The following is a 12,532-nucleotide window of genomic DNA, read 5'->3' on the forward strand; positions in this document are numbered from 1 at the left end:
ACTTCAATATATATCACACTAATTCATAAAGCAAGTCAGACATTTTGATGTTCCGGACCTTTGCATGGGGAGATTTTCTCTGACTGGACCTCGTTGAATTTTAGTTGAATACCCCTGCCCTACATGCTGCTGTGAGAAAATAATTTCTCAAACTGGGACCAATAAAAGTATATCTAATCTAACATAACATAATGATGATGATAATAACAAACAGATAAAATATTGAGAAGATGTCAATATTTTCTGTTTTCTAAATAGGCAACTGTTATTTGTTTTTTTAATAATACTTCCCTCTGCAGGTGTGGTATGCGGCGTCGTATGCAGAGTTTGTCAATGAGAAGATCCACAATGTTACAGAAGAAGAGAGAAAAGGTGAGTCCCTGCACATTCTACTTTATATGAACTCGGATCAACACAAACTAGTACAACACTGTCAGGGTTGTTGCTGTTCTCACTGTCTGCTGTTCCATCAGTGCTGAGGGAGCAGGAGAAGAACTGGCCCTGTTACGAGTGCAACCGGCGCTTTGTGAGCTCTGAACAGCTGCAGCAGCACCTCGACATGCACGACGACAAGTCAAACTCTGTGACCAGGTAAACACTTGTTTTATATCTCCTTCTTTTATACATTCTCTTTAATTTCTATGGAGAAATTTTACTTTATGTATATAGTGCTTTTCATACACAAAGGTAACTCAAAGTGCTTCACAAACCAAACACACACTGTAAACAATTTTCAAATAAGAACAGTAATATCTTTCCCTTACTAGGTGATAACCAGAGGTGTTAGAAGTATTCAGATCTTGTACTTAAGTAAAAGTAGAAGTACCAGAGTGTAGGAGTACAAGTCCTGCAATCAAAAATGTTACTCAAATAAAAGTACAAGCACAAGTGTTAGCATCAAATGATACTAAAAGTACCAAAAGTAAAAGTAGTCATTGTGCAGATTGGTCCATTTCAGAATAATAGATATGATATGTTTTATAATGATTAATCATTAAAGTGTTCTCAAAGCTGGTGAAGGTGCAGCTAGTTTGAATGACTTTGTATACTGCAGGGTAGCTTGTGGATTTACTCCAGGTGGAACTAAAGTCTGATTTAACACTTGATTATATTTCACATCATTCATCCGTATCTGTAAAGTAACTAAAGGTACTAAATACATGTAGTCGAGTAAAAATAGAAGATATTGGGGTAGAAGTAAAAAGTAGCAAAAAATGTAAATACTCAATTTAAAGTACTAGTACCTCAAAGTTGTTCTTAAGGACAGTACTTGAGTAAATGAGCTTAGTTACTTTACTTCACTGATCTTAACACATTTGTGATTAAAAATAACACTTAATAACACATAAAAAATGAAAATAAACAAAATAAGAATAAATGACAATGAAATAAATGACCCGCTAACGGATTCTTTCCTCTGTTAGATCCAGAGGCCGGGGTCGAGGAAGAGGCAGGAGGAGATTTGGGACAGGAAGAAGGCCGGGACGCCCGCCTAAATTCATACGTTTGGATCCACCAGTAGACGGCGACAAGACAACAGTAAGGGACACATTAATCCACAGCATGTTGATTCATGGGTTAGTCGATTGCCTCTGAGAAATTTGCTATCCACATTTTGAATCAGGAGATTCTGGAATTAACGGAGAAGCCTCTGGAGGAGCAAGTGGACGGAGCGCAGAACGGGCTGAAGGTGGTGGAGATGGAGTCTGAGGCGGAGGCTGGGACTGAGGCAGAGGGCCAGATGACACCTGGTGTGGGGGGGGCGGTCCCAGAGGCCAGCAGCCCCCCCAGCGGCACCGACCTGCCAGCTCCACTGAAGGAAGACCCGGCGCAGAGCAGCCAATCAGACACCCACCTCACCTCTCAGGACATGCGCCGTGCCAAGAAGATACGGGTAAGACTGCTGCATTCACTGAAATGCAATAAAGCTATTTTATTAGCCACAATTTGCTTTACAACAGTGTGTCTCTCTTCCTCAATGTTTGCTTCCCCTCCAAGATGGATGTGCAGGTATGTAGCAGCTGGAGGACGGCACCGAGACATTCACTTCAATGATTCCTATTGTCATTTTAGATGATGTTAAAGGTCACCTATTATGCAAAATCCACTTTTTCATGTCTTTTATACATAAACATGTGTCCCCTCTGCGTAAAGAGATTCTGAAAGTTTCAGGAAAAAAGATCCGCTCACTTTTTGTCCTGATCCATTAATATAAAAACCTGTCTGAAAATGAGCTGATCAGATGTTGGCCTCTTTGTGATGTCATAATGTTTATTTGGGTTGTGCTACCATTAGCCAATAACCAACCAAGCTAACACCACCCCCACCTTATCACCTGAATCTCCTCCTAGAGCACCTTTGTGTTTTTTTTAACCAAATATCTCTCAGAGGGGTGTGGCCAGCAACAGTTCATTAGCATTTAAAGCTACAGACACAGAATCAGCACTTTTGAAACAGGGCTAAAACAGAGGGGTTTATGGGATGCTACAATGATCTGTTCGGTATTTTGAGCCAAAGACATGCCAGAGACATGTTTTGTATATAACTGAGACCTGTAATATATTGATGAAAAACAGTATCATAGGGGACCTTTAATGCTTTTGTGACATTTGGGGATATTACCCTTTGCAAACCCCATTGACTCCATCAGCCTCTTCCCACCTCAGTGTCTGTAAACAATGTTGCTGTGGTCTGATAGTAGTTATTCTCTCTCTTCCCTCCCAGAATGCAGCGCTGCAGCACCTTTTCATCAGGAAGAGTTTCCGTCCCTTTAAATGCACACACTGTGGCAAGGCCTTCCGGGACAAAGACAAGCTGGACCAGCACCTGCGGGTCCACGGCCGGGACGCTTTCGCCTTCTCCTGCCACTATTGCAACAAGAGCTTCATCAGCGACTCGGCGCTGGACGACCACATGCTGCTGCACACGGAACAGCGCTCCTACTCCTGTCTCTTGTGTCCCGAAATCTTTGATAGGCTGGAAATGCTCAAAGAGCACGTGAAAGAGCACGCAGTAAACGGCTGCTTCACCTGTCCGTCCTGCAAGAAAACCTTCCCCGACTTCATCCAGGTTAGTTATCATAACTATTTGTATAGCACTCTAATAAACAAGGTTACAAAGTACCAAATACCAAAAAAAGACCTGGAGCACTTTGATTTTTAAATGTGTTTGGGTTTGAGAATGTCCTTTTTAACATGGTGTAGTTCATATTATTTGATCAATGTTTAATGAAAAACGCACGATAAACATGTAATCTATGTGTTTAGTGACTTCTTATATGCCAGCATTGTGTGCAAGTTGTAAAAAGAAAAAAAATCGTATTTGGTGAGGAGGAATGATGAAGATTTTTTCAAACTAGTATCATTATAGCGGCAGCAGGAAACAAACGCTGAGAGGCTGAGGCCGGGCCTGTTTGATATTATGTGACACGCTACAAAAGAGTACTTGCTGAGATCCAAAACTGTGTTGAAAAATAATGTGGTTTAATGAAATCTGGGATGATCAACTTATTTTCCTTGGACGTGTCCATTGTTATATTAATCAAAGCAATCATTAAACTTGCGGTCAACAAAAGGTACAACGACCCTGTGTCACCCTCTCTTCCACACACACACCTCACGCAGGTGAACAGGATTATAATGAGTGCCACCCATATCCATGTGACCAAAGCTAACCAATCAATAGTGATCAAACAAATATCTATATTAAAAGAAAACGCATTACTATACACATTTCATGGCTCCTACAATCATTATCCAACCTCAAGATTCTGGTATTGTGACAACCTTAATTAACAATGGTAAGAACTAAACGAGTCATTGCCAGAGAGGCAAAAACCAAAGAAAAACTGTTAGCCTGACCCAAAAAAACATTTGAAATGTGTCAATGCAGTGTGCAAAGAGGCATAAAAAAATACTTTATCCTAAAAGTATCTTTAAAAAAAAAAAAATTCATAATCAACAGGTACAATTGATTTATTACTGCTTGTTATAAATGTTTCTTGCGCGGATTTAGCCAAAAAGTGAATAGATACACTTTGTCTTCCTTCTAGGTGAAGAAGCATATCCGCTGCTTCCACTCAGATCGGGTCTTTCAGTGTCAAGACTGTGAGAAGATCTTCTGCCGGCCGGACAAGCTGCGCTTGCACATGTTACGCCACTCTGACCGCAAGGACTTCCTGTGCTCAACATGCGGCAAACAGTTCAAGGTGAGCATTGGAAGAGGACAGTTTTTGGTGTTAGTTCATATATATATATATATTTGTGAGCTGTTATGTGACAATGATTTTCCTGTGACATCCAGAGGAAAGATAAGCTGCGTGAGCACATGCATCGCATGCACAACCCCGACAGAGAGGCCAAGAAGTCGGACCGCATCCATCGCTCCAAAACCCTGAAGCTCAAGGTGCCCACCACCGACTTCGAGAGCTTCATGTTCAAATGCAGAGTGTGCATGATGGGATTCAGACGCAGAGGAATGCTGGTGAGCAACAACTCACAGAGAAATGTATTTTTTTAAAGATTATATTCCATTATTCTTACTCACTTTTGTTCTGGTTACAGGTCAATCATTTGTCCAAGCGTCACCCAGAGATGCGTATTGATGACGTACCTGAGCTCACACTGCCAATTATCAAGCCCAACAGGGACTACTTCTGCCAGTACTGTGACAAGGTTTGTTTCCCCCATCCAGTTGTGTGACTTTAGGAGAAGATGTCTTTTTGGTTTATTACAGGGCTTACTTGATTACTCGATTCTGACCGCTGTTAAGGTCAACGGACCGTTGGTTAGACTATTTTCAGTCATATCAATCAGCAGTAAGAAGTCAGGCCGATTTAGCGTCAGCTGTGAACAACAAACATACATTTTTTTCATCAGAAAACGCCAAGGAATACTTTTTGAATATTAATTTTTATATATGTGGTGAGCACAACATTTTGGAAGAGAAAGATGTTAAAAGACAGACTATGGATGTCAGATAATTCGACAGAAGAAGACGGACAGGAAGTAAACACTAACAGGAACATGTATGGGCTGTATGGACGTGGACATAAATGATCGGTCAGTGATGCTTGGCTCTGGAATCCTGATAACCATGTTGGTGTTTTTTTCATTAAAGGGGCCCTATCGTGTTGACTTTCATATTCAAATGTGTATTTTGTGCCTCTACTGTGACATATTTCAATTTAGTGTCAAAATCTGAACCATAACTTTCGGTATGATAACACATTGATCTCCTGCAGGTGTATAAGAGTGCCAGTAAGAGGAAAGCACACATCCTGAAGAACCACCCCGGGGCAGAGCTGCCTCCCAGCATCCGGAAGCTTCGTCCCGCCGCTCCTGGAGAGCCGGACCCCATGCTGAGCACACACACACAGCTGACCGGCACCATCGCCACGGCACCGGTGTGTTGCCCGCACTGTGCCAAACAGTACAGCAGCAAGGTCAGTGTGAAGATCCTTCAGAGGTCTTATTACTTTAATACGGAGATTGACTTTATCCTGTGTCCTGAACCGTACCATCTAATATATCGTGTGTGCTCATTTCTCAGACTAAGATGGTTCAGCACATCAGGAAGAAGCATCCAGAGTTCGCCCAAATCGCCAACTCCATCCAGGCTCCTCTCACTACAGCTGTCATCAGCAGCACTCCTGCAGTCATCAGTGCGGACGGAACCACAGCAGAGGCCGTAGTGGTAAGAAGAAGTTAACGACGAAAGAAAGAAGAAAGTGTCACCTAATATACACCAGATGTCATAACGGTACGATACTTATTTTCTCCACAGACCACAGATTTGCTGACCCAGGCCATGACGGAGCTCTCTCAGACTCTGACCACAGACTACCGCACAGCGCAGGGAGACTACCAGAGGATCCAGTACATCCCAGTGTCTCAGGCGGGGGGGAACCTGTCGCAGCCGCAACACATCCAGCTACAGGTGGTGCAGGTGGCTCCGGTAAGATCCAGGATCAGTTTTCGGATTGAGATCTGTTTTTGTAACTTATTTTTTTCCCTGTAAAGCTGACTGAGCTACTCAAAGAAACCTACAATCACAGTGATAAACCTTGACGTCTGGGAGTTGCCTGGTATAAACACAACTTGAGATGCTCAAAATAGACATATACAGGACTGTCTCAGAAAATTAGAATATTGTGATAAAGTTCTTTATTTTCTGTAATGCAATTAAAAAAACAAAAATGTCATACATTCTGGATTCATTACAAATCAACTGAAATATTGCAAGCCTTTTATTATTTTAATATTGCTGATTATGGCATACAGCTTAAGAAAACTCAAATATCCTATCTCTAAATATTAGAATATCATGAAAAAGTATACTAGTAGGGTGTTCAACGAATCACTTGAATCGTCTAATTAACTCGAAACACCTGCAAGGGTTTCCTGAGCCTTGAAAAACACTCAGCTTGGTTCAGTAAACTAAATCACAAGTATGGGGAAGACTGCTGATCTGACTGCTGTCCAGAGGACCGTCATTGACACCCTCCATCAGGAGGGTAAGACACAAAAAGAAATTTCTCAAAGAGCAAGCTGTTCACAGAGTGCAGTTTCAAAGCACATCCACAAAAAGTCTGTTGGAAGGGGGAAATGTGGCAGGAAACGCTGCACAACCAAGAGAGATGACCGCAGCCTTAACAGCATTGTGAAGAAGAGTCGCTTCCAGAATTTGGGGGAGCTTCAAAGACAGTGGACTGAAGCTGGAGTCCAGGTATCAAAAGTCACTGTTCACAGACGTGTCCGGGAAATGGGCTACAATAGCCGTATTCCCATGGTCAAGCCACTTCTGAACTCAAGACAACGGAAGAGGCGTCTGACTTGGGCTAAGGAAAAGAAGCACTGGACAGTTGCACAGTGGTCCAAAGTCCTCTTTTCAGACGAAAGCAAGTTTTGTATTTCATTTGGAAGTCAAGGCGCCAGAGTCTGGAGAAAGGCTGGAGAGGAGCAAAATCCAAGTTGCTTGAAATCCAGTGTGAAGTTCCCACAGTCAGCGATGGTTTGGGGAGCCATATCAGCTGCTGGTGTTGGTCCACTGTGTTTCATCAAGCCCAGAGTAAATGCAGCTGTGTACCAAGAGATTTTAGAGCACTACATGCTTCCGTCTGCTGAAAAGCTCTATGGAGATGAGGAATTCATTTTCCAGCATGATCTGGCACCTGCCCACAGTGCCAAAACCACCAGTAACTGGTGTACTGACCATGGCATTACTGTCCTCGATTGGCCTGCAAATTCCCCTGACCTGAACCCCATAGAGAATATGTGGGGTATTGTGAAGAAGAAGCTGAAAGACACCAGACCCAACAATGCTAATGAGCTAAAGGCCGCTATTGAAGCATCCTGGGCATCCATAACACCTCAGCAATGCCACAGGCTGATTGCCTCCATGCCACGCCGCATTGATGCAGTAATCCGTGCAAAAGGATTCCCAACCAAGTACTGAGTGCATTAATGGACATTTTCAAATGTTTGATTGTGTTTTGCTGTTATAAATCTTTTTTTTTTACTTGGTCTGAGGAACTATTCTAATTTTTTGAGATAGGATTTTTGAGTTTTCTTAAGCTGTATGCCATAATCAGCAATATTAAAATAATAAAAGGCTTGCAATATTTCAGTTGATTTGTAATGAATCCAGAATGTATGACATTTTTGTTTTTTTAATTGCATTACAGAAAATAAAGAACTTTATCACAATATTCTAATTTTCTGAGACAGTCCTGTAATATAATCCAATTGTTCTTCAGGTTTTATTGGTGTATATATATATAATCATTTAAAATAACCACCAGCTGCTTTTAAAAATAAAGATAATGACATCTTTGTTACATATACGTTTCAGCAGGTAAAGAACCCTCTACTTCATGCCGTATTCTAAACATTTAGTGTTCAGATGAAATAATGAATGTAGCTTCTTGCGTGGTGTATTGAGATGAATAAACCGTAACAAATAGATATTTCTCTCTTGTTTAACAGGCTTCCTCCCCACATTCCCAGCACCCGACAGTGGATGTGAGCCAGCTGCACGACCCTCACGGCTACAGCCAGCACGCCATCCAGGTTCAACACATCCAGGTCAACGAGCCCTCAGGCGCCGGACAAGGGGCCGGACAGGTAAATATTAATACTACTCGAGTAAAGTTGATGAGTCATTTATACAAAGGTATGTCCCATGGAACAGTTCACCCCAAAAATATTAATAAAAACAAAGATTTTTCTACTTACGTGTAGTGATATTGATCAATTTACACTGTTTTGAAGTTTAAGAAGTATCGACTATATAGAGCTCTATCGGATATACATATGGAACACATTTCTTTGGTGGAAAATGTGTTACTCAAGATAATCCACAGACCATGTTATGATATTTTTGTCAAGTAGGAACTATTTTCTTTAGAACGTATCACTGTGCAGAAGGAAGTGTGCACTAGACCGTTTTTTTTTTTGAGAACCACAAATCGAGTACCATCTAGTGCTACTATATCCAACAAAAGGCAGGCTTCTCTACGGCTGATACCAACCACCACATGGCAACCCAATTTCGAAAAAATCTAGATTGAAACGTAACACTTACAGTTTAAAGAAAAGTATCTAGATGTTGGTATAAAACCGTCCTTTCAGGCTAGATAAGAGAAGGCCTCTGTCTCTAACCTCCTCTTCAGGTCAGCGGTCAGCCTCTCAGCCCCACCTCCCAGCAGCCCAGTCAGGAGCTGAGCCCCACCCAGCTGACCCCTGTGACCTTGGCTCAGAGCCACACCCTGCAGAGCAGCAGCAGCCAGCAGCAGCAGGGGGGGGCGGTGCAGCACGCATACATCCCCGGGAACTGGAACTACAGAGGCTACTGTGAGTCACACATGATCCCATATGATCAATCCTATACCTTTTTGATAGCTGTGTAGAGTTGCGGTGATTTTCTCTCCTGTTAATGTATTCATTTCTTACTCTGGCAGCCTCTGAGATCCAGATGATGGCTCTACCTCACGCCCAGTATGTGATAGCCGAGGCCAGCACACCTGTATCCGGAGGCAACAGCAACCAGGTGAAAACGGTGAGTGATGGTGCCTGATTCCTGAAAGTGACTAGTACAACCTGCTGTTATGTAAGTAATGACTATTACACTTTCATTTTTGTACACCCTTGTTCTTACTTAAAGAACTGTGCACATTGAATTACCATGCATGTCCATTCCACACAGCCACTCTCTAGGAGGAAACTCATTTGACCTAATTTACATAATGATTTGTGTTGGTTGGTGAACATTAAAAAAGACAACGTCTAACGAAGCTAACTAGACTATACATCAACCGATCAGACCCTTTTTTTACCATTAGCATCATATCAGAATATGATGCTAATGGTAGCTGTTGGTGATGGTCCAGTTCTGTAACCAACCTTTAACGTAAACTAGTGCATATCAGACACAATTCCATCTTTATCGTATCCCAGCTGCCGAGGGATTCTAATCCATATATTGTCCTTTCTTTTGTTGAATGGAGTGTTGCTCCATTTTGGCAGCAAGCTAGGTTTGACCTGGAGATCAGTGGCAAAAAATGATTTAATTGGTCAACCCTGTATTTCCACAGAACTCAGGGTCTGCCTGAAGGTTCTCCATGGTTTTAAAACATTTTTTTATGAAAGGATATTATTACAACTAATACTGAAAATTGCTCTGTGCCACATTGGTTATAGTTCAAAAATCTTCTTGAAGCTTGACATATAAACAGGACGTATATTTAAAAACCCTTGATACAACACATATATCTCATATGGTAGAATGTATACTGAATACAACAACTTTGCTGCACCCTAGAATCTTCTTAACATTTATTTCAGCTTTTTGTATTCATCTTAAAACTATACTTACTGTAACTAAAGTCAAAATAGGGTATGTGTGTAGCTTTTAAACACATGATTTAGCTGTAGCATTGGTCTCCTTTTGAGCCAGCCAGATGAAGGTATGCGAAATGTGTTTGCTCTTCAAGTACTTCTAAATAAATAGGAAATAACACAAAATCTGTATTGAACATTATCACTTGTCCTCCCTGTCCTTCAGACACACTACGTCATCTCTGAGGGTCAGACAGAGCTGGAGACAAAGCAGAACGTTCCTCAGAACACAACCCAGGCCCACGCTGAACATCTGGAGCAGCAGCCGGCCCATCAGCAAGCCACAACACAGTACATCATCACCACGACAACCAACGGCAGCGGTACTAGTGAAGTTCACATCACAAAACCTTGAGCTGCACAGGGATAAACTCTGCGAACTTGATGAGTCCTGCATGTATACCTCAGCAGCTTGTATGCTCATACCTGAACACACAGTCAGATGGAGACTTTTATACAGAGGAGGATGGACTGATGAGCAGCACAGTTTTATGTGTCTGTGAAGTGTTTAATGAGCTGTGGAGATGCAAGCTGCCAGAACTTTGGGAGGAAATAAACTGAGAAATGAAAAGGTTTGATTTGAACAGATGATATAAAGGACAGAAACTGAACTTGTTTTAAATACACAGCCCTGGAGAAGATTTTAAAATGAAACTGCTGAAAACAGGAACCTAAATGACATTCAGTGTTCCTGTGCGCGAGGATAATAAACGCAACACGAAGTCCTTCTGTGTGACCTACTGGAGTTTGAAGTGGTGAAATAGGTTTGTTGTTCGGTCCTTGCACAGATTTGAGTGCCCATTAAACATATTTGTACCATTTAAAAAAAATGTCAAGTATTTGTAGATGACAATTATGGAAGGATATACAGAACTGAAACAGTCCTGCGTTTGGCCTTACATAACAGGTCATTGTCATTTTGCCCAACACACCATCTGTTGTATTGAGTGTACAACGTAATGCTGTTATCTGTGATTTGTCTATTAATTTGTTTTTGGTAAATGACTCTGATATCTGTTTTATTTAAATGCTGGATTGTCCTTTTCCCCCAAATATCTTTTCACTTGTCATGGTCACAACTACAACACTTATAGTAAATATTCAAGAAGATATTATTATTGCTTTTCCAAGAATAAGTACATTTAGTTTTACAAAGCTCACAGGATAAAAAAAAGATAATCATCACAGAAATATGGCAAAAATAATGTAAGTACGTCCTGGAGAACACAAACACACCACTGCAGTAAGAAAAGTTGGAACACTGGAGGACAGAAACAGATTTTCAGATCTTTAGTTCACTTTCTTTTTCCTTACAGTTCTCCATCGTTTCTTTGCATTGAGGATAACCAGAGCCACACAGCTGCCAGTGAACTTGGTCATCTGTCCTAACGGGTGAACACAACTTTTTGTAGAAGCTTTTAGACAGACAAGTGAAAAATATTTGCGTTGCAGTTGTAAAAAAATAGGGACAACTCAATAAGTTGCATTATTTAAGGATAGTAAAGGCCTATTCCACTCTATTAATCTATTCACCTACAAAATATTGTAAGCCGTTCACACACAAATATGTGAGGGAATAAGTATTGGAGAACACAGGCTAAATGAACGGCCATTGTAAAAGTTATTTATATCCGTCTATGACAATAGGCCATGCTGTACAATTTAAAAAAACAAAAAAAAAAAAAATATTGCAGGAATGTAATTGGTTTGATCAGGTAGAGCGACGATTTTGACCATGTGTTGAGAAATTAAATTATTTTATATCTGTACAATGTGTTTTCAGATGACTTCAATATGAATGTGTTTGCCTCAATAACCCAAACTATTCCAAGGTGTTTTCAGGTTCAAACTCAGTTTAAAGAGTCCCTATTATGCTTTTTGGAGTTTTCCCTTTCCTGAAGTGTTATATCCATTTTTTTAATGTAAATGGTAAACATTCTGCTAAGGCTAAAATCCCAAAGTTCCTCAAGAGGGAGTTTCTTCCCCCCCACCTGCTTAAAACTCCTCCATTGGACTCCTTTGTTTACTTCTGTAACAAGTGACATCACTACATTCAAGCTTATATTGACTTGCGCTCCAACACATTGTACGTGATGCTGGACTTCTCTAATTTGTTGACCAATCACAACAGAGCCGGCCAGCTAACCAATCAGAGCAGACTGGGCTCTGGTTTCAGACAGAGGGTGAAAAGAGGTGCTGCAGCACAGGCAAACAGCTTTTTGAACATCAAAGCATGGAAACATGTAACAGTAGAGGTAAGTAGAAATATGAACCTGAACATTAGCATAATATGTCCTCTTTAGGTCCGGCTTGATTTATCTGGATGTTATTCCTGCTCTCACTGCTAGATGGTGGTGTGGCCTCAAAATACAGAAACAAGTTCTACAGCATCTTACAATTAATTTAGAACATAACAATTGAACAGACAAACTTAATTAGGGTGTACATGATTTTAATTGTCTCTCTTCCATTTGTTAACATGTATTTTTAATAAATGTAATTTAAATTGTAAATGTAACTTCAGATCCCAGGTTGTTGATAACCTGACCTAAAAATAGCTCAGTGTTAGTGTGTGCCAGTGATTCACAGAACAGAAACTAGATTTTTTTGGAGAGGTTGGGTGCAGCAGGGCTTGT

General features: G+C 41.0%; 1 protein-coding gene across 1 annotated transcript; it reads left to right on the forward strand.

Annotated features, from left to right (window-relative positions):
• Window positions 1-299: 299 nt before the first annotated feature.
• Window positions 300-11,665, forward strand: prdm10 (PR domain containing 10; the record flags this gene model as incomplete). Its single annotated transcript, XM_010783295.1, has 16 exons — window positions 300-372; window positions 474-591; window positions 1,425-1,539; window positions 1,625-1,894; window positions 1,999-2,010; window positions 2,725-3,069; window positions 4,052-4,207; window positions 4,303-4,482; window positions 4,563-4,673; window positions 5,243-5,443; window positions 5,551-5,694; window positions 5,785-5,955; window positions 7,986-8,123; window positions 8,672-8,852; window positions 8,960-9,057; window positions 10,063-11,665. Coding segments are annotated over 16 exons (2,502 nt in total), but the record flags the coding sequence as incomplete, so codon positions are not given.
• Between the last annotated feature and the right edge of the window lie 867 nt (window positions 11,666-12,532).

The sequence above is a fragment of the Notothenia coriiceps genome, unplaced genomic scaffold (genome assembly GCF_000735185.1).
Source record: "Notothenia coriiceps isolate Sejong01 unplaced genomic scaffold, NC01 NC01_scaffold00024986, whole genome shotgun sequence".
NCBI lineage: Eukaryota > Metazoa > Chordata > Actinopteri > Perciformes > Nototheniidae > Notothenia > Notothenia coriiceps.